This window comes from Mus caroli, unplaced genomic scaffold, assembly GCF_978045245.1.
Source record: "Mus caroli unplaced genomic scaffold, Mus_caroli_1 scaffold_1, whole genome shotgun sequence".
Classification (NCBI taxonomy): domain Eukaryota; kingdom Metazoa; phylum Chordata; class Mammalia; order Rodentia; family Muridae; genus Mus; species Mus caroli.
In genome coordinates this window covers 192900532-192926494 of record NW_028227256.1, presented here as the reverse complement: position 1 = coordinate 192926494, position 25963 = coordinate 192900532, and the positions used below count along the sequence as shown (strand labels likewise).

At 36.1% G+C, this 25963-nt stretch overlaps 1 protein-coding gene across 4 annotated transcripts in view; it reads left to right on the top strand.

The window, feature by feature from the left end:
• Cr1l (complement C3b/C4b receptor 1 like) overlaps positions 1 to 25963 on the top strand; it is a 34798-nt gene that overhangs the window by 667 nt on the left and 8168 nt on the right. For 2 of the 4 annotated variants that reach the window (XM_085844100.1, XM_029477812.2), the window contains exons 2-9: positions 797 to 976; positions 1769 to 1868; positions 5309 to 5394; positions 11666 to 12067; positions 14711 to 14896; positions 17177 to 17200; positions 18402 to 18477; positions 22613 to 22717. In XM_085844100.1, the coding sequence (XP_085700226.1) occupies positions 797 to 976; positions 1769 to 1868; positions 5309 to 5394; positions 11666 to 12067; positions 14711 to 14896; positions 17177 to 17200; positions 18402 to 18477; positions 22613 to 22717 (1159 nt within the window). The remainder of the gene's footprint in view (positions 1 to 796; positions 977 to 1768; positions 1869 to 5308; positions 5395 to 11665; positions 12068 to 14710; positions 14897 to 17176; positions 17201 to 18401; positions 18478 to 22612; positions 22718 to 25963) is intronic. The other 2 variants (XM_085844118.1, XM_085844105.1) reach the window with 1 other exon arrangement.

Here is a 25963-nt window from a genome sequence, read left to right as displayed (position 1 = left end):
ATAGGTGCCGTCAAATATCTAACCCAATTCCAGCTCCTTAATTTATTTCTATCTTGAGACATTACCTATGCACTTGCTCGGAAGGCCTAGACAAACAGGCCCAGGGATACAGTTTTCACTTGACAACTGTTTTGTTTTGGGACTGTGTACTTTATCTCCCACCCCAAATCCTCATCAACTCCCTTGAGTTTCCACTTTAAGGAAGGTCCTTCCACTCCCACTCCAAGGTAAGATTGAAAAGCTAGGAAGCCTCTAGGTGCAATGAAATATTTGCAAGTAGAAAGGACTGTAGAATTTACATATGAAATTTTAGTGATGGTTAAGAACAAAATAGAGTGCCTATTTTACCCACCATGAAAGTTCTAATTTCCCTTTCCTTTCTCCTTAATCAGAACTTTCTAAGAGAAAGACTTCCTTGAAGTCTTTTGCATTGTTTGTTTTTTATTGTATTTCCAAAGTTAAATGAAAATGATTTTTTTCCAACATATAGTTATTGGTTACATATTATTTGACTCTCTCTGCCACATAATTAATGCTGCTAAGACTTAAAAGAAAATAACTGAGTCTAGAAGTTAAATCAAAATATGTATTGGAAAGTACATTAACAAAATGAAATGCAGTTTCATTTTTAAAATTATATTATTTTTTTCCCCCTTGACCATAGTACTGATCCATTCCTGAGTGCCAGAGAGGAGGATCATACATGGTCCATTGTAGCTAGCTGGAGAACTGAGAGTGATGAGGGATGATGCAAGTTCTTTTATCCAATGTAATGTTGCTGTGTCTCATTCAACAGGTGAGTGCCCAGCCCCATCACAGCTTCCTTCCGCCAAACCTATAAATCCAACTGATGAATCCATGTTTCCCATTGGAACATCTTTGAAGTATGAATGTCTGCCAGGATATATCAAGAGGCAGTTCTCTATCACCTGCCAACAAGACTCAACCTGGACGAGTGCTGAAGATAAGTGTATACGTGAGTAACGGCAGTCTTAAGAGGCTCCTTTGTGCCAAATAGAGTCGGCCTCAGTTTGTCTGGATATTAGATTATGACTCATTATTAATAATCTTATCTAAGGTATATAGTACATGTGGATCATCATTCTTGTCAGTCAAGTCGTTTTAACTGTGATTCTGTCTTCTCAATTGTTAATACATTTAATAAGAATGATTGTCACAGGGCATGATTAAGAGAAAATATCATCAGAATATTTCACTTAGGGTGTCTAACTTTGAACAAGTGTCATTAAGTAACTAATGATTCTGAAACAAAGTGTACTTAATAACTAAGAGATGAGGGCTGGTAAGATGGCTCAGTGGTTAAGAGCGCCGACTGCTCTCCTGAAGGTCCCGAGTTCAAATCCCAGCAACCACATGGTGGCTCACAACCATCCGTAACAAAACCTGATGCCCGTTTCTGGAGTATCTGAGGACAGCTACAGTGTACTTACATATAATAAATAAATAAATCTTAAAAAAAAAAAACAAAACTAAGAGATGAAAAGTTTTCAGACTATGAGGCCTGTAAATTAGAATACTTAGAAGAATGCTTCATGTTTTAGGGAGCCACTGTGTGAAAATAAGAAAAAACTTGGATGAGAGTTCTTTTGGAAGCTAGTGTCTGATGAATTTCCCCAAAGTGGCAAAAACTTTGAAATATTACAATTGTATATATTCTACAGTAAGTTATAATCAGGTTAGAAATTCATAAACTACGGAAAGTTCAGTTTACTGTACTTGGTTCCAAAATTCTGTTTCTTTTTCATAGGAAAACAATGTAAAACTCCTTTAGATCCTCAGAATGGCTTGGTACATGTACACACAGGCATTCAGTTTGGATCCCGTATTAATTATACTTGTAATAAAGGGTGAGTTGGCAACAACATCTCTTCATTCTAGAGTTCTGGAATAGCACTACTACTTTCTAGTCAAATCTCAGGAAAGACATCTAATCTATTACTTCCTTATTTGGTTTTTGTTTGTGTTATGTTTTGTTGTGTTTGTGCTACAGGCTGAACTTAAGACTTTAAATATGCTAGACAAGTGTTCTACAGCAAAGCAGTGCCATCACAATGTTACCTGTCCTTAAAAGGCTTGAACATACTTGTTTGATTCTTGATTGAAATGAATAGAAATATAACATGACTTTGTGGGAAAGATTTGTTATCCCTGTTGAATAAACAAAATAACACATGTGTTAGCTTTCCAATACTATGATAAAATAATTGGGGTAATGAATTAAAAGAAGGAAAGTTATATTTTCACTCATAATTACAGAAGTTTTAGTTCATGTTCTCTTGACTCTCTGGCTTTGGTCCATTACAGCAGGAACATGGTGAAGAAGGCCCATTCACCTTATAGTTGCCATAAAGAAAAGAGAGGCAAGAAAGGGCTAAGATCTCCATATCTTCTCCTAAGGCATTGTCACTGGTGTCCTAATTTTGTCCCTTAAGGCCTACCTCTTAAAGATTCTACCACACCCCAATAAGATCATAGCCTGGGAGACTACGCCTTTAATCTATAAGCCTTTAGGGGATGTCTTTAACTATGGAAACATAGAAAGTGAGGTACTCACTGGGTGAGATAGTGCAGTCCAAGTACACAGACTTCTGAAATTCAGAGTGGATGCTGCTAGAAGAAAGAAAAGCCCAGGGACCTCTGAGGAAGAACAGGCCTTAAATTCACAGCTTTTATTAGTTTACCAAGGTTGCTGACATGAGTACCACAGAGTGTTTTCAAACAAGAAACATTATTAAGAGTTTGATTCTAAGTCTACAAGTTCAAAATAAGGTGTTATTAGGACTGTGTTCCCTTTGATGTCTTTAGTGGTGGGATCTTTCTTGCCTCCTCCAGCTTCTGGGAGCTTCAGGCCTTCTATGTCTGTAGAGCATAACTCTAATTTCGGTGTCCATCTACATGATTACTTTCTTTCTGTTCTGTATGTATTTATATTCAGTGTTCTCTCTTTTCATAGTGATACTGGTTATGTTGTGTTAGGATCCATTCTAAAGACCCTAATTTTAGCTTAACTACATCTATAAAGACCCTATTTCCAAATGATGTCACATTGACAGGGAACAGGAGTTTACAGGATGACCATATCATTTAGGGAATACAATTCAACCTCAGAAATCCCTCTTTGAACATATCAGGCATGAAGTCATCACTATAAGTATGTGCTAATGTTAGTTCTCATTACTCAACACAGAGTGAAATTCTGAATGTTAATTAAACTATAGGACATGAACTAAATCTGTGTTCCTATCAAGATCCAAATAAAAATGGTATTTGAAAGTTCAAAAACTTTAAAACATTTGCTTTTCAAAGAACACTTTTGAAATAACACAAATAGAAAAATATCTCTAAAGCATAGAATTTAAAAAGATGTTTCCCTAATATAGAATTCTTATAATTCCAGTGAAAAGACAGATAATTTTAAAATAGGCAAAGCTGAGATGGCTCAGCTGTTAAGGGTATATATTGCCCTTGCAGAGGACCTGGGGTCAGTTCTTAGCACCCACATCTGCCTGTAACAACTCAGCTCCAGGGAACTGAAACACTCTCAGGCCTTCACTGGTACTACATGCACATACACAAACCCACATATACACATAATTAAAAAGAAGAAATACATCTTTGAACCAAGGGTGGTGGTGCATGTCTTTAACCACAGCACTCAGGAAACAGGGAGACATAGCTCTGTGAATTCAAAGCCAGTTTGAATGAAGTTTTTATAACAGAACAACAACAACAACAACAAAATCTTAAAACATTTAAAGGCTCATTGGTATAAACACCAGATAGATGAACTATAGCAAAGCAACCTCTATAATAGGACTCAGATGTTAAAACATCCTTAGCCTTTGGATTGGTGGAAGTTAAGAATCTGTACAGTCTAAAGAGAATTTTACCTGTTGATCAGAAGGACATTAGTCAAATGGATGTGCCCAGGGTAGGGGTGTGTGTGGGAATCTCTAGGAAGTCTCAGAGACCTGGGATGGAGGAGGCTCCCAGGAGTCAATGCAGGTGACCTTAACCTAGATGCAGTGGATTCATGGAACTTGGAGAGGCAGGACCCCCAGTGTAGGACTAAGGACACCAACACACCCACAAAACTTTCAACACTAAATTTGTCCTGTCTAAAAGAAGTGCGGGGACAAAGATGAAGCAGAGACTGAAGGAATGGCCAAATAACTGGCCCAAGTAAAGACCCATCCCATTAACAAACACCAGTCCCTGACACTATTAATGATACTCTGTTATGCTTGCAGACAGGAGCCTAGCCTAACTGTCCTCTGAAAATAAAGTCTTTTAAAGAGCAATTATAATTAGTAATATTAATTTTCAGACTATATATTATACCTCCTCCCACCATGTGTTAGGAGTACTCTTGCTGTGATGAAACACCATGACCAAAGCAACTTGGAAAGGAATGGGTCTTGTAGATCTTGACCTGGTGAGAAATATACATGCCTACACGTATAAAATTGTGTAAAAGCTTTTTTTTTTTTTTTCCTGCTAGGTGATGGTGATGCTAGTTTTTAATCCTAGCACTTGGGAGGCAGAGACAGGATCTCTGAGTTTGAAGTCATACTGGACTATAGAACAAGTCCCAGGACAGCCAGGGCTACACAGAGAAACCCTGTCTCAAAAAACAAGAGTCTCCTTCTCATAGCAAAAGGAGCAGGTGGAATTTAAATTTAAAACACACCATTTACAGTTGTATGTAGAAAATGATGTGTATGTGTGAAACTAATAAAATAAGTATGAGTTCAGTTGCTGGGAAATGTATCATGAATTGTTTTAATTTTATGATATACTAGATAATTTGCAGCACATTAACTGAGTATTGTCAACATGAATTCAGTAATGCTGTTTTAAGTATGAAGTCTTTGTTCAACTCCTGTTCAGACTTGAGTTTCTTTGCTGAATCTTGCTGATAAGCATTCCCTTGTCTAGGTATTCACATTAATGCTTACAAAGTATAAATGAATTCATCTTAGTATATATACAGAAATACACATAATATTTCCTTTACCTTCAAGATGCTTATAATATCTTTAATTATAAGTCATAGGAGGAAATAACTGTAATTTACTGCAGATTGTATAGTAAGATAATAAAAAGATAAATCTCATTTAGTTAGGAAGGAATGAAGAAGGAAATCAAAAAGTCCAAAAGAGGATATAAGATTTTTGTTGACAAGAAAAAAAATATCCTGAAGCTTCTAAGATGGTAATTCTGGGAATCAGCAATTTAAGCAGACAATTATTTACAGATTACTTAATATTCTTTATTCTGTGTGTAGATACCGCCTCATTGGTTCCTCCTCTGCTGTATGTGTCATCATTGATCAAAGTGTTGATTGGGATACTGAGGCACCTATTTGTGAGTGTAAGTTGAAATTTTTCTGTTACTTTTATTCATGTATTTTAAATTTTCGCTTGAATTATATAATTTTTGCAGGACTGAGATTGAACCCAGGGTCTCATGTATGCTAGAGGTTTTCTATTAAACACATCAACCTGCAATTACAGATATAGACATGTAAATTTTGGCCTTGTACCCAACAATTTGCACAATATTTTAAACTTTCTGTATAAACTTGCTATCTATCAACTTGACCAAGTTTTGAAATGTTTACTTCCTTGAGTCTTTAGTGTATATATTTGTTACAGCCTCTGGGACATGTTGACTATAAGAGATAATATTAGACCTTTAGAGGTCATCTTAAAGCATTTACTTACTGCAGGTTTTTAAATAAGACATTATTTGAGCTGAGTACATTCCTTTTGGACAGTGAACACAAATTTTATACTTTTCTATGAGAGGTGAGTGGCCACAGGAGGAGCTGCTGCTGATCTGGTGAAGAGTGAAAGGGTTCTGTAGTCCAAATCAGTGCCAGAAGGACAAAGGTGGTGTGACTGGAGCATTCTTGTTATAGACCAAGGAGAACTGGAAAGAAAAGGTGCAAGTCTGTTTGGGTTAGGAAGGCCACTCTGAGTGTTCTCAACTTGGTTATTGTATAAAAATGGAGAGAAGGATATTTGTGGACTGACAGATAAAACTGTGTCTCTGTGCTTGTGATCAAAAGAGCTAGCAGAATCTGTAAACTTTCAGTCTCTAAAGCAGATGATGATATCTGATACACTGTCCAAAAGTTCCTAAACAATGAAGGTGAGAGGCCTAGGGCCAAAGCAAATGCCGAAGAAAAACGTCAGAAACAAATTGCCAAAAGACATAGGCTGTCCTTGTTTTCTGCTTCCAAGTCTGAGTCAAAAATAACTCTTTAACAGATAAATGATCAGATAAAAATTATATTTTTTGATTAAGAAAATTATAATTTGCTGAAAGAATTGCTCTTATTATGCATTTTAATTCTAATTCTACACATATGAAATAATCATATCTTTTTTTCTTTTATATGTTACATTGACTTTTAAAGGCCAACTAACTAAATTTGTAAAATAAGCCTATCTTGCTTCTGATGTGTTATATATTATCTTCTATATTTGTATGCAGATATATGTGTGATTGTGATATATATATATATATATATATATATATATATATTTTTTTTTTTTTTTTTTGGTTTTCCGAGACAGGGTTTCTCTCTGTAGCCCTGGCTGTCCTGGAACTCACTTTGTAAACCAGGCTGGCCTTGAACTCAGAAATCCGCCTGCCTCTGCCTCCCGAGTGCTGGGATTAAAGGCGTGCACCACCATGCCTGGCTTGATTGCTAATCTTTTTAATCTTAGCATTATAAAGTTGTTTTAATATTTGAAAATCAATTTGTGAAACCCCATTTTGATCATTGTATTACCCTGTTTAAATATTGCTGAATTCAATTTTCTAATTTTGCTTAGTATATTTGCATCTCTGTTCCAAGAAATACTAGGTTTTTTTCTTTTAGTATCATTGTTTAGTTTAGGCATCAAGATTATGTTGGCCTCATATGTTCTTGACATTATTATTTCCTGTTCCCTAGAATAATTTGTTTAATAATAATGCTATTTTTGCTTACATGTTTCAGTGGGTTCCGTAACGGAGTAGTCTAGATTTGAGTGAGGGGGAGTTGTTATGGTTATTACATTTTTAATTGCTGATTTTATTTTCATAATAACTAAAAAAAAGCATATTTTACTTAATGTCTTACTGAACTAACTTGGGATAAGTTTTGTTTTTCAAGGCATTTACTCATTTCTTTTTATGTTTTCTTAGTTATCAGCATTATATTTATCATTGTATCTACTCACTATCATTTTGATGTCTATAGAGTCTATAGTGATACAAAGTTGAGATATTGGTTATAACTTGGTCAGTTTTGCTGGAGATTTATCAATTCTGTTAAGCTCTTCAAAAACAATCTTTAACTTTGTTGAGTTTTACATAGTGTATGTCAATTTTTAATTTTCATTCTTACTATATTATTTGCTTCCTTTCATTTTCTTTTGCCTCAGCTTTATGTACTTCTCCACTCCTAAATTAATGACATGGCTGATAAGATAATTTGTTTTAAACTTTTATTTTTTGTAATGTACATTTAAACCTATAAATTTGGTTCAGACTGTTTTATTTACTTTCCAAACAGTTATTTGTCTATTACTACTCTGCACAAAAGTTTTCTAACAGACTAATTATAAGTATGATACTTAATTTCTAAACATTGGGGGATTTTCCAGTTTATTATTTTTTCCTAGTTTACTTTGAAACATATTGAGTCATATTTTATAGTTCAGAATAGGGACAATTTTGATAAAGTATTATAATGTTGTTAAAAAGAATGGATAGTGGTTTTATGTAATTTTCTATAAATGTGATTTAGGAAAATGATTTAGAATACATTTTTGTTTTCCTCTATTTTTTTCTTACTGATGGGAGTACATTCTCTAAGGTTCATATAACAAGTTATTGCAGGCTTGGTAGCTTAAAGAAGAGGAATTTATTATCTTTTAATTTGATGGCCAAAATGCTCGTCAAGATATCAGTAATATGCTTGGGTCTTCTGAAAGCCAAGAGAGAGAATCTGTTTTTCTTCTACTTTTATGGTTTATAACAACTCTGTCTCCTCGTCACATTATCTTCTCTGTATTGTTGTTGTTTTTTCATGTTAGAGAATAATATATTAGTTTCTATAATCAAACCCACAACAGCTAAAATCTTACATATTTAATTCAGTGTACTACCCTTGAACAAATAAGAAAGCATTAAGGGTTTTTTTTTTTTTTTTTTATTTCTAAACTGATATAGCTATTGAAAGGTGTAGCCTAGGCTAGCTTCAGACTAATTGGTCATCTTTACTCCACCTCTCCAACGTATCTTACTGTCATGTGTCATCACAGCTAGCACTGCTAAATTCTGTCTGTTATAAAGACAATAACTGCCCTTGTTTACCACAATCTAATACAAACTGTACTTTTCCACTGTTCCCAATACAAACAACACCAACTGTGTGACTCTATAGCTTCCTGCTATTATCTTTTTTTATGTTACTTCTTCATGCTTCACAAGAGATGTTATTATTTTTATAGAAAAAAATTGTTTGTATTTATCCTGCAATCAATTATGCTGCCTCGGCATCTATTTTGAATATAGCAGTCCTACTTGGCTACTCTTTTACTTTTCTGTGGTTTAAGTTAACCATGATCAACCAGTCCAAAAAAATCTTAGATACAAAATTTTAGAAGTAAATAATTTTTAAGCTCTAAGTTATGCATTACTGTAAAAAGTGTGATCAACTCTTATGCTGTCATTTTCTATTCAACGCTTTCCCACTGAGGGCACAAAAGATCTTTTTCAGTATGTCTGTTTATACTGCAGATGTGAAATTGTTCCTTAGCCATTCAGTAGCCTTCCCATTTATCAGACTACTCTAGGTATCTAGGTATCTAATGCTTGTGTTCAAATAATTCTTAGATAGCAGCCTAGTGCTAGACACTTTGCCATTCACTTCATTTCATCTACAGACATTCAGTAGTAGATTTAAAAAGCCATATAAACTTGAACAACATTCAAATAATTCTTCATCTAGACACATCACAAAGATATAAAATCTAATTCTACCATCCTTTATAGCAGCCATGAAACAAAGACAATAACTGAAAGGAACCAAAGGAGAAAATGCTTCAACAATGAAAGTTCTAGATCTATTAAATACAAAAGATTGCTTTTTGAATCTACAATTCTGTGATATCTTTTGTCAGACTTAGAGAGTTCTTAGTTATTCTTCAGTGTTTCACATACTTTTATCCCTCCAGTCCCTCTGTGTATATGTCATTCCACCTGAGTATATGTCATTCCTCTATACCATCATTCCTGCTAACACCACTGCTTGTTTAAAAACAAAAACAAAAAGCCAAACAACCCAGGAGACAGATTACTGGAGATCATTTTATTCAAGCTTGGGCTTAGGAAAAATGGGGTAGAAGTTATGCTCCTGTTAGCACAATATATATAATAACTCTGACCTTAAAGCAGAAAAGAAAATTTATTTTGGAGCCAGACACGATGACCATGACTGGGAAGCACAGATTTAGGTTGCCCCAAATTCCATGATCTAATATGGCAACATTTGATGAAGTGGTCAATGCAAAAGCTACAGATCTTATTTTAAAGGAACAAGAGATAGTTTATTCGGGAGCTATTTTTAACTGACTATGGCCCAGTGAAAGAGATTTAGATTTTGCCAAATTCCATGTTTCAATATGGAAGCAGTTTCATGAAGTTTTGTATTTTTCTAGAACAAGGAAGTATTAAATCAAGGAAAAACTTAAAGTAAATTATTGGATATATTAGACAGGCAGTTAAAATGAGATGGAAAAAGCTTTTCTGTTGACCTAAGATGATATCTGATAACAGTCTTAGCTTTTGGGTTGGCAGAAGCTAATGGAGTACTAAGTTAATAGATTCCAAAAAGCTTCTATCTACTAGTTACAAGATGTTAGTAGGGAAGGAATGGTTGGTTGTTCTTGGGGGCTAGCCTCTGGACCTACAACATCCCAATTTCTTCAGACTGGAACTCTAATCAATCAGTCTCTGCATTATATACAGCTTCTTTTCAGGAAATTTCTCTCACAAAGTTTCCATATTAAAAAAAATAAGGAAAGTCATAATCAAGGCACTTTTAAAATACATTGGTAAAAATAAGTAGGTGGGCTTGAAGCAAAGCAGAGAAACTTCTATAGACCTCAGATGCTGTCTGGTGGTATTCTTAGCCTTTTATTAGTAAAATCCAGGGCTGTGTTAAATTAATATATCCCAAAAATGTTTTATCTGTTAGTCACCAGGCCACTCCTCTTAAAAGCTCTGTTACTGTCTTGCCACTCAGTAGACCAAGCCTTTGGTACATTGTTGTTATGGGAACATTACCTATATTTCTATATTTAAAACACAGCAATAACCCACACTCTGCAGATAATAGTTTTCTTTTTTCTGTGAGGCTCCAGGACACTGGCCAGATGACACTATTTTGATTCAATGTCAGAAACTTTAATTTTTCTTGGCCATCTACAGTACTTGAAGGTTTCCAACCCTTGAGATAGTAGGTGTCAGTCATCGTTGATTCTAAGAGTACAGTTCTTTACAAGGTATCAGCAGAACTTCCTTATTTAGGAGGCCCTGGACTCCAGTTTTTATTCTTTGATTTGATAAGACCACCACAAACTCAATATATTCTTCATTCCCTACTACTGGTTTGACTCCCTCTTCCCCAAGGAACTGGAAGTAGCCCAGTTCGAATCACTTTGACTTTAAGAATAGTTAGGGTTTTTTGTAAACTAGTTCGTAAAAATCATCATACGGTAAGGTTGAGGTTTCAGTCCTTTACATGTCTCAAAGTACTTGAAATTATATTTAGAATTATGTGTTACTTGAAAATTGACAGAATTTGTGGGGTTTTCTTGTATTCTTAAGAGTTATTTGTCTGCAACCCTATAGGTGGAACAACATTATGAACTAACCAGTACCCCAGAGCTCTTGACTCTAGTTGCATATGTATCAAAAGATGGCCTAGTCGGCCATCTCTGGAAAGAGAGGCCCATTGGACTTGCAAACTTTATATGCCCCAGTACAGGGGAACGCCAGGGCCAAAAAGTGGGAGTGGGTGGGGAGGGTATGGGGGACTTTTGGGATAGCATTGGAAATGTAAATGAGGAAAATACCTAATAAAAATATTTTAAAAAAGGAAATAAACAAAGACTACAAAAAAGAGTTATTTGTCAAATTTAGCTTTACATATTTTGCATGAATATTAATGGTCTATATTTTTACTTATGCATTACATTTTCAAAATGCTTAATACAGAGTAATCTACAGTTTCACCAATATTCTCATATTTGCAGGCATATTTAAATTCTATCCATTTGTTTGTTTGCCTCTTATTTTTTCTTAGTGAATATTATTTTTTAAAAACTTCCTTTCAGTTAACAACAAATTTTGAAATTTTAGGCAAGAAAGCTAATATAAACTCTCTAATATGACCAAAGAGTTATTTCAAATGAAAAGGTCAACTGCATAAATAGGAAAGTCAGAGCACATGTTATTGTATGCATCTAAATGGCAACATTTAAAAATTCACCTACAAGTCAGTAAATATTAAAAGCAAATAAGGAGTGCAAGTATTTTTAGTTCAGTGATTCATTAGGTTTAATCTCTTTTCTTTGCCCAGGGATTCCTTGTGAGATACCCCCAGGCATTCCCAATGGAGATTTCTTCAGTTCAACCAGAGAAGACTTTCATTATGGAATGGTGGTTACCTACCGCTGCAACACTGATGAGAGAGGGAAGGCGCTCTTTAACCTGGTGGGTGAGCCCTCCTTATACTGTACCAGCAATGATGATGAAATTGGAGTCTGGAGTGGCCCTCCTCCTCAGTGCATTGGACTCAACAAATGTACTCCTCCTCCCTATGTTGAAAATGCAGTCATGCTGTCTGAGAACAGAAGCTTGTTTTCCTTAAGGGATATTGTGGAGTTTAAATGTAACCCTGGATTTATCATGAAAGGAACGAGCAGTGTGCGTTGTCAGTCCCTAAACAAATGGGAGCCAAAGTTACCAAGCTGCTTCAAGGGTAAGTCTGACCTGAGCTTCGAAGTCTGCAATTCCATGAGGTATTGGAGGACTAGGGACAGGGTTGGTTCTGGATGCAGGAATACAGTGAACAGGTTGAATGAATAAATTTTCTTGGAAGGGAATATGAAATCAAGAATGGATATATGTTTGTGTGGGTGGGTGTTCAAACAACCTTATAAGCACATCCATTCAAATTGAGAAGCAGAGCTAAATGCGAGCAAAGAATGTGATACATCCTGGGAATTATCACACACTGAAGTTCTTTTCATGCATTGCGATCTCCAGCTTCCATCAATTGTTCATATGCATAATATTTACTAATATGAAATGAGTGATCCATGGGCAGTTATATTTAATGTATGCATATTTAATTTATAAAACAAAGCTATGGGGTAGTTACTATTTTTTCCATATTGAGGCTTAGAGGTTAGATAATTTTCCAAGATGATAGAAATTGCAGAGCAATGATTAGAATCTAAGTCTGCCTGTCTGCCAGATTTTTCAAAGAACAAAGGCTTTCCTATAGAAAATGAGTTATAAAGATGTTAGAAGGTCAGAAAGAATAAAAGGAGGAAAGTGTTGTTGCTAAAGATTAGGGAACTACTGTTACTATAGAAATAGAGCTGATGCAGCTGACTCTGCCCTGTTTGACACTGTCACTGTCTGTCAGCCAGACTCTGGTATACTTCCAGAATAGAGCCAGTCCTTCCTGGTCATTGCTGTTGCTAGAATCTGAGTGCTACTGCTCACTTGAGAGTCATCAAGACTGTCTCAACTGAAGCTGTTCCTGGATACATAAAGGTGTCTATCATATCTCTTGTCCTTTAGTTTGATATATATTCTTCCAGGCCCTAGAGCTTTATTTCTTAACCTGTGGGTTGAAACCACTTTGGCAAACCTCTATCTCTAACAATATTTACATTACAATTCAATAACAGTAGCAAAATTACAGTTTCAAAGTAGCAACCAAGATAATTTTATGCCTGGGGGTCATCACAGCATGAGGATCTGTATTAGGGTGTCACAGCCATTAGGAAGGTTGGGAACCACTTCCTTAGAGCAAAGAAATTGTAGTTTTCATGCTTCTGCCCATAATAGTCAAAAGGCTGCCCAAATAGTCATATAGCACGAGGCTGGGAATCAACATAAATTTAATCAGCCTAGTCTAAATATCACAGCACAATGTATTAGTCAAGGATGAGTCCTCAAAGGAAATTTATTGTAGACCAGTACCACATTTTTAACTGGAGAAGTCTAAGGGACAGAGAGAATTTACTTGAAATGAGGTTTTGGATTGTTATTGTTTTTGTTGTTGTTGTTGTTGTATTTGTTTGTTTGGGTGTATGTGTGTGTGTATCCGTGTGTGTGTGTGTGTGTGTGTGTGTGTGTGCCTATATGTGTGAGAGAGAGAGACAGAGAGAGAGGGAGTTTTCCTCATTTTGCAACTTAATGTAATTGTTTTAAGATTCACATATATCCTCACTCCCTGAGTTAAAAAACATTGTGTCTTATATCTTTAGCAAAATGGTAAATGCTGAGACCTTCTGGATAGCCCTTAAAGCTATGGGAAAGAAATCTGAAAATATGAGTTTGAAAACATATAATTTCTCAACTATGGATTAGTTTCTCAACTATGATTCTCAAACATAAGGATGCAATATGAATTGTATAAGGAGCTTCACAGATCTAAAGGGGCAGAGGTAGCTGCGCTAGAAGCCAACTTGTCAGAAAAATACTAAGAAGAAGATAAAGAGATTAGGGGTGGTGATCACAGAAGATCTCACCCAGCTAAGTTTTTTGTTTATGCCTTCAAAAGCAGGCAGATTCTGGGTCAGCCTGGGACAGAGCAAAGTTAGGCCCAGGCATGGTAGAAATGGTAATTTCAAGGCAGAGTCCCACCCAGCCAGTTTATCCTCTGTGCCATTATCATAGTAGCAAACTTACTGAAATGTTGCTAAAAAGATATTTCTTAGTTCATTTCCACGGACTCAGAGATTCTGTTTTGAAGAGGGTCAGAAGGCTACTTTAATAGGTCAATCAAAATCCTCTGATATAGAAAAAAAAATACTTCTAGAAATAACACTTTACAAATCATGAGACAATTACAACAGAAAAGGAGGCTTTGCTTGAAGTTGAGGAAGATGTTTATGGCTGGAAAGAAAAATAAAGCAATTTAAAGGATGAATTAAGTGAAATAAAAGAAATTAGATAGTATGTAAAATTAGAATCACAAGTTACTAATTTCTTTGTTCTATATATGAAAGTAGGCTAGAAGCATTTACTTTTACTCCACAGCAAAAAATACCAGTATATGTTATATAACAAGAGAGTTAGCATGAAACTGTAATTTTTTAAATTAGGTGTGGCCAACATGGACCAAGGGCTAAAACATGGTTGTCCTGACATAGCTTTCTAAAAATTTCCAGCTATATAGTTGATAATCAAAGTGTCCCATGTTCCTTCACTGTATACAAATAAAAGTCAGAAAATTTAAGAATAAGATTGTGAGGGTGACAGTAATTATTTATTGAAAATATATCCCATTTTGTAGAGGGTGAAATCTGGGGTTACAGATGTCTCTGTAATAGCAATTTTAATTAACCACAACATACTAATTTCCTTGTGATTTTTCTAATTGTAGGAGTGATATGTCATCTCCCTCAGGATATGAGTGGATTCCAGAAGGGGTTGGAAATGAAAAAAGAATATTACTATGGAGAGAATGTAACCTTGGAATGTGAGGATGGGTATACTCTAGAAGGCAGTTCTCAAAGCCAGTGCCAGTCTGATGGCAGCTGGAATCCTCTTCTGGCCAAATGTGTATCTCGTAAGTACAAATGTAGAGGTGGAGCCCTTCCTCAGTATGGTCACTGACTGCCTACTCATCCATCTATTCTGGTGCCTACTGTGATGGGGTGTGATGATATGTAGTGATGAGGGAGCTGAGAATGTGCTGTCTCAAATTTTGACAAATTGGAATATTAGTAAAAATCACTTGAAGTGTGACTGCAGGAGTCTTTTGGAAGATTTTCTGAAGGGATATTCTTTGCATACAAAGACAGGAAAATAACCTTAATCACCAGAGACCAAGAAATGGGGCTGTGATAAAACAAGTAAATTAATTCATTGTAGTAAATATTTTCTTTACCAATTTTTACTTTCCTACCCGTACATCTCTTAATGATAATCCTAGAATTTATCCAGGTCCAGTGACCCATTTGTCTTGTCATTCCTTCACAAATTTATTATCTTTGTCTGCAAAGTATAAAAGCTTGTTGCTTAGGTCACTTATCTTATGAAAGGCTGAGTTTATGAATAGCTTTAATAAAAGTTGAATGTTTGTGTTCTTTATCAATCCAACCAAGCTCACTACTAAAAATTTAAAAGGAAGTAGTAGGATTTTTTTCCCTCAACACTAGGTTCTGGGCAATAAAACACAAGACCCCCAAAGGCTCAACATGAAAGCAGCCCCTTCCTTTCTGTCTTCATGCTTCCCAGTCTGTCATCTCTCCTCAAGCTCCCACTATCTCATTCTACCGTTGCACTTATCATATGGGTTTCTTTATGGCTTGAGAGCCAAGAGAGCACATCAATGGGTAGAGTAGGCCTTGGAGAACTGTCTGCAGGGACTGCCTTCCACACAGTAGACAGCTGCAGGCCATGTCTCTCACTTTTGTAGCTGAAGGAGTTTTTTGTTATTCTCAGGCCTGTAGGACAGTCACCCTCTGCTGGTTACTGGAGGGTGTTGTAGCTTGTACATATCAAGGAATAACTGAGCAGAATTAACACTGAATAACATCTTGGAGTGGGGTGTCAATCCATGTAGATTACTTGCTTATCACGCTCAAGGCAGTGGGTTCCATCCCTTGCACCACAAAATATTGTAGCAAGAACAACACCTAAATGCTAGGTATTTCCCTTTCTGCCTGTTTAAGCTCTTATTTATAATACTAGCTATGTACTAAGATTTTTCAAGATCCATTTTTACATCTAATTTCTTCAATCTATTCATTATAATTACCAATAATTTAGAGAAATTATAAACTTGACATTCCATAGTATGAAATTTTATGCATTTCTTTGACAAAAGTTAATGGGTATACTGAATAAGAGTATTTGGAGTATATTAAAGATCTGGCTGAGACAGAAAGAAAGTTTAGACTTCTGGGGAAACAGCATCACAGATACTAAGTAAAAAAAAAACATGAGGTAACAAAACAAATATAAATAAGTTAAAAATTGATATTAGTGAAGTTTTTATAGATAAGAAAGTATCTTATAAATATAATGAAGACTTCATAAAAGTTATCAAGTGATTAACTTAACATTTCAAGGCAGGTTAGGACATTTTTTATCTTAAATACATACAAGATAAGATATAGAGTTAAAGTTACATAAATTTTAAAATAGTACATTTATCAAGCAACTTGAGCTGAGGAGGATGTGGCTGAGTGAGAAACCATGTGTTTATTAGCAGGCAAAAGACCCTGTTTTGGTTTTGGGGGCTTTGTTTTTGTTTTTGTTTTCATACAATATATTCTCATCCAGATTTCCTGTCCCTCTTCTAGATCTGCTCCACCTTCCTACCCATCCAACTCTACGCTGTTCTTTTTCTTTAAAAACAAACAAGCAAAAAGCACGAAATAGAACAAAACAAAGAAACAAAGAACAAGCACGAGATGCACATACACACAGAGATACATACCCACACAGAAAACCCATAAAACTCCCAAATCAGAAACCATAAGATAGAAAAGCAAAAGAAGAATAAGGTTAAAAAATTGCCCAGATTAAACAATATGAGAAAAAATGAAACAAAAACTCCTCTAATACCGCCAAGTTTATTTTGAGTTAGCCATATATTGCCGGGCATAAGGCTTGTCATTGAATGTATTTTGTATACTCAATGAAACTCCACTGGAGAAAACTAATTTTTTACTTTGTGAGCTGTTGTCAACTTGAGATGGCTACTTGGTTCGTGATGGGAGAGCATGTCCACTTCCCTGTCTCAGTGCCGGGACCCCATCTGACTCAGACCTATGCAGACCCTGTGCATGCTACCACACTATGCACCAGTAACATTTCTTTGGCTTTTTCTCTCTTTCAGGCTCAATCAGTGCTCTAATTGTTGGTAAGTTCTGTGATGGGTTTATTGAGAAATTCTTTAGTAGAAATTCATTTAGTAATAAATGATATGTAAAAAGAAGTAAAGAATATCTTTTAAGTTCAATTAAAATTAGTGTAAATTTAGGGTAGCAGTTCTCAACCTGTAGGCCATGACCCTTGGGGCTGATGGACCCTTTCACAAGGGTCACTTAAGGAAAATAGATATTTACGCATGGTTCATAACAGTAGCAGAATTAAAATTATGAAGTAGCTATGACAATAATTTTATAGTTGAGGTCACCACAGCATGAGGAACTATATTAAAGGGCCACAGCATTAGGAAGGTTGAGAACCACTGGTTTAGGGTGTCATGAGATTGGCATCTTCATGCACAGTGAAGGACCTCATCTTTGAATTATTTGAGTGAGTAATCATTCTTCGCTGTCAACAATTCTTTATTTTAATATGACTGGAAAGTCACATCTTTCTTTACTTTTTACCCAGAAATATCCATCCTGATAGTTTGTATTGTTAAAGTCATAAGACCATCATGTGAGTGAATCTTGTGTCTGGAGATAAAAGACTTAGAGGAGAAAGGAGTTTTTATTCTTAGCTAATAATTCCAGGGTATAGACCATCACTGTGGGGAGTCAAGGTGGCAGGAATTTGAAGCAGCTACTCACATCCACTGTTAAGAACTTTTTTCCATTCTTGTACAGTCCATGATCCCTTGCCTGAGAATGATGCCACCTACTTAGGGTGTCGGCCACCTTAATAAATGTAATTAAGATATCTCTCTCAGACATGGCCATAGGCCAACCAGAGCTAGCTAATTCCTCACTCAGATTTTCTTGTCAAGTGATTCTAAACTGTGTCAAGTTGATCATTTAGCCAACACAAATGGATTTATACAGTTTGATACCAAGGGGATTTCTATCACAGAGAGCATCCTGTCTCATGCATTCCATTAAAGACTTGGGTAAACTGTGTGTACTGAGCCCAGCAACACCATTGTTATGAAGAGCTATGTTGTTGGGAAGAAACTTATGGAATGTTCTGGTCACCCCAGAACTAATAATGTAGGTCTAATGTCCTAGATTAAAACCAAAATAGAGCAGAACCTAGGATAAAGTTACACGTAAAAGAGTCATTAATAACCAACAGTGGGATTAGTAGAGTTTAAAAATTTTGTGATGTGTTTTCATTTATTTTGTTTTCCTGTTTAGGAATTTTCATCGGGATAATCGTCTTTATTTTACTCATCATTGTTTTCATTTGGATGATTTTGAAGTATAAAAAACGGTGAGTAGAGCCACATTCTCAAAAAAATTGTAGCAGGAAGCTGTGACCAATACCTGTATCCTAACATTCTGGTGGCTTAGACAGGATTGCCATAAGTTTGAGGCTTGCCTGAGTCACAGAATAATATACCGTGCCTCAAACAATCAAAGCAAAAGTAGTTTTGGGAAGGTGGCTTAGTGATTAAAACTCTTGTACAGCAAGTATGAGGACCAAAGTTTGAATCCCCAGCACCTATTTATTGCCAGGTGGACATGGTGGCTTTCACAAAATTCTAGTGCTCAGAAGGTGGAGACAGTGGATATACTGGAACACATTGATTAGACAGACTTGCCATATAAGTGTGCTCTGGGTTTTAGTGACCTTGTTTCAGTGGAATAAGGTGGTAAACAGTAGAGGAAGACTTCTAACACATACATCACTTACATACACTCTCACACATGCAAATATGTGTATGTGCATGCATGCATACATACATACAGAGAGAGAGAGAGAGAGAGAGAGAGAGAGAGAGAGAGAGAGAGAGAGAATAAAAGAAAAATAAAAAACTGAATCTGTAAATTTTATGTTCCTTCTTTTGGAAAGCAAAGTGAATTAAAAGAAAGCAATAGAACATACTTCCATAAAGACAGGTAATTCTCAGAAAGGTGGTCTTGGTTATACAAAATAGTATATTTACACCAAAGGAAATATATATGATAGATATTTTAAGTGTGTGTGTGTGTGGGGGGGGGTGTATGTGGTGTGTATGTGTGGTTTGTTGATGCCTAACTTCTTGAGTTCTTTATATATTTTGGATATTACCGTTCTATTGGATATGGCATTGATAAATTTTTTTTTCCATTCTGTCAGCTGGCATATTGTCTTATTGACAGTGTCTTTTGGCCTCACAGAAGCTTTACAATTTTATGAGGTCTCATTTATTGTCAGTCTTTATTCCTATGCTATTAGTGTTATATTTACTCCTGTGCCAGTAAGTTCAAGGCTATTCCTGTCTTTCTTTTCTGTTAGTTTCCGTGTGTCTGGCTTAATGTTGAGGTCTTTGATCCACTAGACTTGAACTTTGTGCAGGGTGATAAGTATGGATCTATTTGCAGTCTTCTACATGCAGACATCTAGTTAAACTAGGATCTTTAGTTGAAGATGCTTCCTTTTTTCTATTTTGTATTTTAGGCTTCTTTATCAAAAATCAGGTCTGTAGGTGTGTGGATTTATATCTGGGTCTTCACTTTGATTCCACTGATCAACATGTCTGTTTTTATGCCAATACCATGCAGTTTTTATTACTGTAGCTCTGTAGTACAGCTTAAAATTAGGGATACTGACACCTCTGAAAGTTTTTTTATTCTTCAGGAATGTTTTAGCTATCCCAGGTGTTTTGTTTGTCCATATGAAATTGAATATTGCCTTTTCAAGGGCAAAGACTTGTGTTGTAATTTTGATGGGAATTGCATTAAATCTGTAGATTGCTTTTGGTGGGATGGCCATTTTTACATTAATTTTACTGATCCGTGACCATGAGAGATCTTTTAATGTTCTGAAATCTTCAATTTCTTTCTTGATGTTTTTGTCATACAAGTCTTTCACTTGCTTATCTTACATTGTTTGTGGATATTGTGAAGGGTGTTGTTTCCCTGATTTCTTTCATTTTATATAGGAGTTCTACTGATTTTTTTTTTTTTTTTTGGTTAATCTTGTATCAAGCCATGTTGCTAAAGGTGTTTATCAGCTGTAGATGTTTCCTGGTAGAATTGTGGGGGTTGCTTATGTATAGTGTCATATCATCTATAAATAGTGATACTTAGACTTTTTCCCCTTCCAAGTTGCATCTCCTTGATCTCTTTTAGTTGTATAATTGCTCTAGCTAGGACTTAAAGTGCTATATTGAAGAGACAGGAAAAGAGTGGACAGCCTTGTCTTGTCCCTGATTTCATTGAAATTGCTTTAAGTTTCTCTCCATTTAATTTGATGTTGGCTTTTGGTTTGTAGTATATTGCCTTGTGTTTGGGTATGTGCCTTGTATCCCTGATTTCTCCAAGACTTTTAATGTGAGGGGGTGTTGAATTTTGTCAAAGACTTTCAGCATCTAATGAGATAATCATGTGGGTTTCTTTTCCTTTCAGTTTGTTTATATGGTAGATTACATTGTTAGATTTTCGTATGGTGACCCATCCCTGCATTGCTGGGATGAGGCCTATTTGATCATAGTGGATGATCTTTTCAATATGTTTTTATATTCAGTTTGCAAGTATTTTGTTGAGTATTATTGCATCCATGTTCATAGGGGAAATTGTTCTGTAATTCTCTTTTTTTTTTGGTGAATCTTTGTGTCTTTTGGGTATCAAGGGTGACTGTGGTCTCATAAAATGAATTTGGCAAAGTTCCTTCTATTTTCTGTTTTGTAGAATAATTTGAGAAGGATTGGTGTTAACTTTTCTTTGAAAGTCTGATAGAATTATACATTAAGACCACCTGACTCTGGGCTTTTGTGGGGGTTGGAGGGAGGTTCAATGACTGCTATTTCTTTAGGGGTTACAGATCCATTTAATTGATCTTGATTTAATCTTAGTAAGGGGTATCTATTGAAAACATTATCCATTTCTTTTAGATTTTCCAGTTTTGTGGAATAAGAGTTTCCTCTTATTTCTTACCAATTTTTTTTTCATGTTGTACTTAGTGCTCTGAACTTTCCTCTTATTTCCACTTTCATTGTGTCCCATAACTTTGGGTATGCTGTACATTCATTTTCATTGAATTCTAGGAAGTCTTTAGTTTCTTTCTTTATTTCATCTTGACCCATCAGTCATTTGGTAGAGACTTGTTCAGTTTCCATGAGTTTGTGGGCTTTCTATTGTTTCTGTTGTTGACATGGTAGTCTAATAGGATGAAGGGGTTATTTCAATTTTTCGTGTATCTGTTGATGTCCATTTTCTTGGAAAATCTTTTTCTAACCCTTTACTCAGAAGTAATGTTTATCTTTGATGCTTTATTTGTCATATGTAGGAAAATATTGGATCCTGTTTCACATCCATTCTGTTAGTATCTTATTATTAGGAGAATGGAGTTCATTGATACTGAGAGATATCAATGACCAATGATTGTTAATTCACCATTCTTAGCCCTAATTCCAACTCACAGATAATCTAGCATGGAAGTATTTGTTATTTATGTTATATAAAGTACTTGCTAAGTAACCCCAGAAATTATGGTATAGCATTCCTGGTGAAAGCATGGGGCTTATAGTCAGATCTAGTGCATTGTCCGTCACCAGCTATGAATCCTTGGACAAAACAGTGGCCATCAAGCTTCATCTTCCTTGCCTATCACATAATAGCTCCTATCTTACTGAACACAGTCCTATACTTATAATGAATGCCAGAAACTTTTTTCATTAGTTACTGATCTTAAAAGTAATTAACTATTTTCTTTTTCTGTAAGTTATTATATGTAGTCACCCCTCATAACCTGAAGGCTCTTGGCTCTAGAAGTCTCACTGATACCAAAAACCTTTGGATGTTCAAGAAACCTCACATATAAAGAGGGTAGTACTTTTATAGAACCTCCTACATGTTTTATTTATCTGTAGATTACTTGTGATAATTCTGTGTAAATATTTTAAACTATATAGTTATACTATGTGGTTTAGGGAAATGGCAAGAGAAAAGCCTTTATATATTCATCAGAGTTACAACTTTTTGGGGTGGTTTTGACTTGTAGCTTGGTGAATGTGTAGATGTGGAGCCTGAAGGTAGAGAGGGAGGGAGGTTTCTTTATAACACCTGCTGCTACTCTGCTAATAGTGAGGATTACTTTGATACAAAGTAGAACTTCCCAACATCACTAGTGATCACAGAGCACAATGATGCTATATCAGGTTGTAATGTAAAACTGTTAGTATGTGAAGTTGTTAAAATTTGTGGTAAATCTATTTACTAACCAAAATTACTTCAGAAATAGTGAGATAAGTTGTAGTAAGGCTTGGGTACATGTATATAAACAAGCTAGAGTCTTCTGATACAATGGGTTTAGTGTTTTCTAGTCTGAGTTTTTAACTTAGTAAAATTATAACTTAATATCAAAATTACTTTTAAAACTGTAAGATGATTCATACAGTTTTCCTTTCCTCACTACCAATTAGCAATACCAAAGATGAAAAGTATAAAGAAGTGGGTATTCATTCAAATTATAAAGAAGACAGCTGTGTCCGCCTTCAGTCTCTGCTCACAAGTCAGGAGAACAGCAGGTACATATGCACATCCTGAATTGAAAATGTTTGCATCAACTCAGATTTAAAAATGGACAGAAGAGATGGCTAAGCAGTTAAGAGCACTGACTGCTCTTCCAGAGGTCCTGAGTTCAGTTCCTAGCAACCATATGGCTCATAGCCATCTATAATGAGATCTGGTGCCCTTTTCTGGCCTGCAGATACACATGTAGGCAGAATGCTGTATACACAATAAATAAATCTTAAAAAACGAAACAAAACAACAACAAAATCCCACCTCAAAACAGATTAAAAAACAGAAACAATTCAAACAGAAGACTGCACACAGAAGTTGGAAAGTACTTCTCGAGCTGGAAACTTTAGTTTGCTTCCAGGGTTATTGCCATTTTTATGATTTTTGTTTGATAACTCTTAATACTGTGCTAAGGTATACATGAGCCTTTGGGGGACAGTAGGTTTTGCTTTTTCCTGTGAAAGCCAAGTACCTGCTTCTAAGGGTACACACACATACTGATGAGGGTCCTCGGTGACTCTCTCTACCTCTTTCCCAATTTCTGTACTCACTTGGCTTCCTATGACTCTGACTCTGTCTCTCTGTCTGTCTATCTCTGTCTCTCTCTCTTGTTTCTCTCTTTCTCCATTTTTCAAGGCAGGGTTTTGCTGTGTAGCACTGGCTATCCTGTAACTTACTATGGAGACCAGGCTGACCTTAGGCTCAGAGATCCACCTGTTTCTACTTCCCAAGTGCTGGGATTAATGGCATGCTTCACTGCCACCTAGCTTCACTCTCTTTTTTTTTTTTTTAATTTTTTTATTAGGTATTTTCCTCATTTACATTTCCAGTGCTATCCCAAAAGTCCCCCATACCCTGCCCCCTACTCCCCTACCTACCCACTTCCACTTCTTGGCCCTGGTGTTCCCTTGTACTGAGGCATAAAAAGTTTGCACGACCAATGGGCCTCTCTTTCTACTGATGGCCGACTAGGCCATCTTTTGATACACATGCAGCTAGAGACACAAGCTCCGGGGGTACTGGTTAGTTCATATTTTTGTTCCACCTATAGCGTTGCAGATCCCTTTAGCTCCTTTGGTACTTTCTCTAGCTCCTCCATTGGGGGCCCTGTGATCCATCCAATAGCTGACTGTGAGCATCCACTTCTGTGTTTGCTAGGCCCCGGCATAGTCTCACAAGAGACAGCTATATCTGGGTCCTTTCAGCAAAATCTTGCTAGTGTATGCAATGGTGTCAGCGTTTGGAGGCTGATTATGGGATGGATCCCTGGATATGGCAGTCTCTAGGTGGTCCATCCTTTTGTCTCAGCTCCAAACTTTGTCTCTGTAACTCCTTCCATGGGTGTTTTGTTCCCAATTCTAAGAAGGGTCAAAGTGTCCACACTTTGGTCTTCGTTCTTCTTGAGTTTCATGTGTTTCGCAAATTGTATCTTACATCTTGGGTATTCTAAGTTCCTGGGCTAATATCCACTTATCAGTGAGTACTTATCATTTGAGTTCTTTTGTGATTGGGTTACCTCACTCAGGATGATGCCCTCCAGGTCCATCCATTTGCCTAAAAATTTCATAAATTCATTCTTTTTAATAGCTGAGTAGTACTCCATTGTGTAAATGTCTTCACTCTCTTTCTGTCTTTCTTTCACTGCAGCTATATCCATCCCTAGCTCATCAATCACCTCTTCTGTGCATCCTCACCACAAACCCTTATATGGCAACTATTGGCCAAAGGTTTGGGGTTGAAAGAGAACTAATCCTACACTGAATGAATTATGATGATTTAACTGAATATTGTGAATCACTGAATTATAAACCAAGTAACAGTTCCAAAGATCCAACTCCAATCTTATTGCATGAGCCATTTTATTTGTACATCTTCACTCAGTCATATTGCCAGTGGCTGCATTCTCTCCCGGGCAGCAAGGGATTAGTGAAACAGGCCCAAAAGCATCATGGCCCATCAAGTCCTATATACTTACAAATTTGCCCTGTTTTTAAGCAGTTTTGACTAGCAAATAAGATTACTCCAATTTTGATAGTTTCACATAACAATAGTTTTGTACTGTAATCTGACACAGCATTATTGTGCTCTTTGATCACAAGTAATGTTGACAAATTCTATTTTATATCAAAGAACTATGAGTGACAAAAAAAACTGGGTAGTTCCCTTAAGCCCTGAATTTCTACCCTTTCCTTGTTTTATTCAATAGGTGTCCTGAAGATTGCTCAGTTATATTGCTTGCTCAGTCACCTCACTTCAGCCCTTGGGCCTCTCACAGATTCACAGCTCTATATTTCTGTATCACACAGAGATGTTCATTTGCTCACTGGCTTCCCAGGAATCCTAACATACCCTGTCCCTAGGGTCTTGGGGCATTCTCAGAAATAATAGCACAGCCAGAACAGATCTGTCATTTTCAGTATAAGGAGTTTGAGATCAGCTTGGGTTATCTGAGATCCTATGTGAACAAACACACCCCCAACAATACATTTCTAGTGTTATTTCACAAACACTAGAAATAATCACAGCTCATGCTTTGAATAGGAGTATGCAGCTCTCCTAATAAGTGGAGGGAAGAGCATCACATTGTTTAATAAATTTCTTCTATGTCCCTCTCCTTTCTGATAATAATATGCATTACTTGAAACTTGGCATTTTCTGCCAATACACAGTTCAACAATGGACAGTTGAAAAGGGCCTCAGTAGAAAAATAGTAGGTGCAGGAAAGGCATTTTATAGTCAATAGAGATGTAAATACAGGCAACTCAATTTTTTTCTAACATAAAACCTGCAGTTTGTTATATTAAATCTTTAATCTCAATTGGGAGTTTCTACTCCACCTTTGATCATCCAGTTCCCAGATAAAAGACACACAACCTTTATGTTTATAATAAGCCTTTAAAGCACTAGAGCTGGACAGATATCTACCCTTTAAGCTATTTTCTAGTTCCCTATCCATAACCCTGAGTTCTAATTTGTCATATTCCACTTGGGCAGCTCTTAACTCCAACTAGCTATGTTTTCATGTTTCACCTATTCCATGTCATCTTTTCCTCTCTCCATCTTCTCTTCCCTCTCGTGGGCCCCTTCAGATCCCAGGCCCAGGAACTAAAAACACGACCCTTCCCCCGAACCTGTGTCCCCTATCCCCTATCTTTTTTCTGCCTAGCTATATAGGCTGTAGGCATCTTTATTCAACCAATAGTTTTAAATGTAGGAGCAAACTTACATATCATTACTGTGTATACATGCAG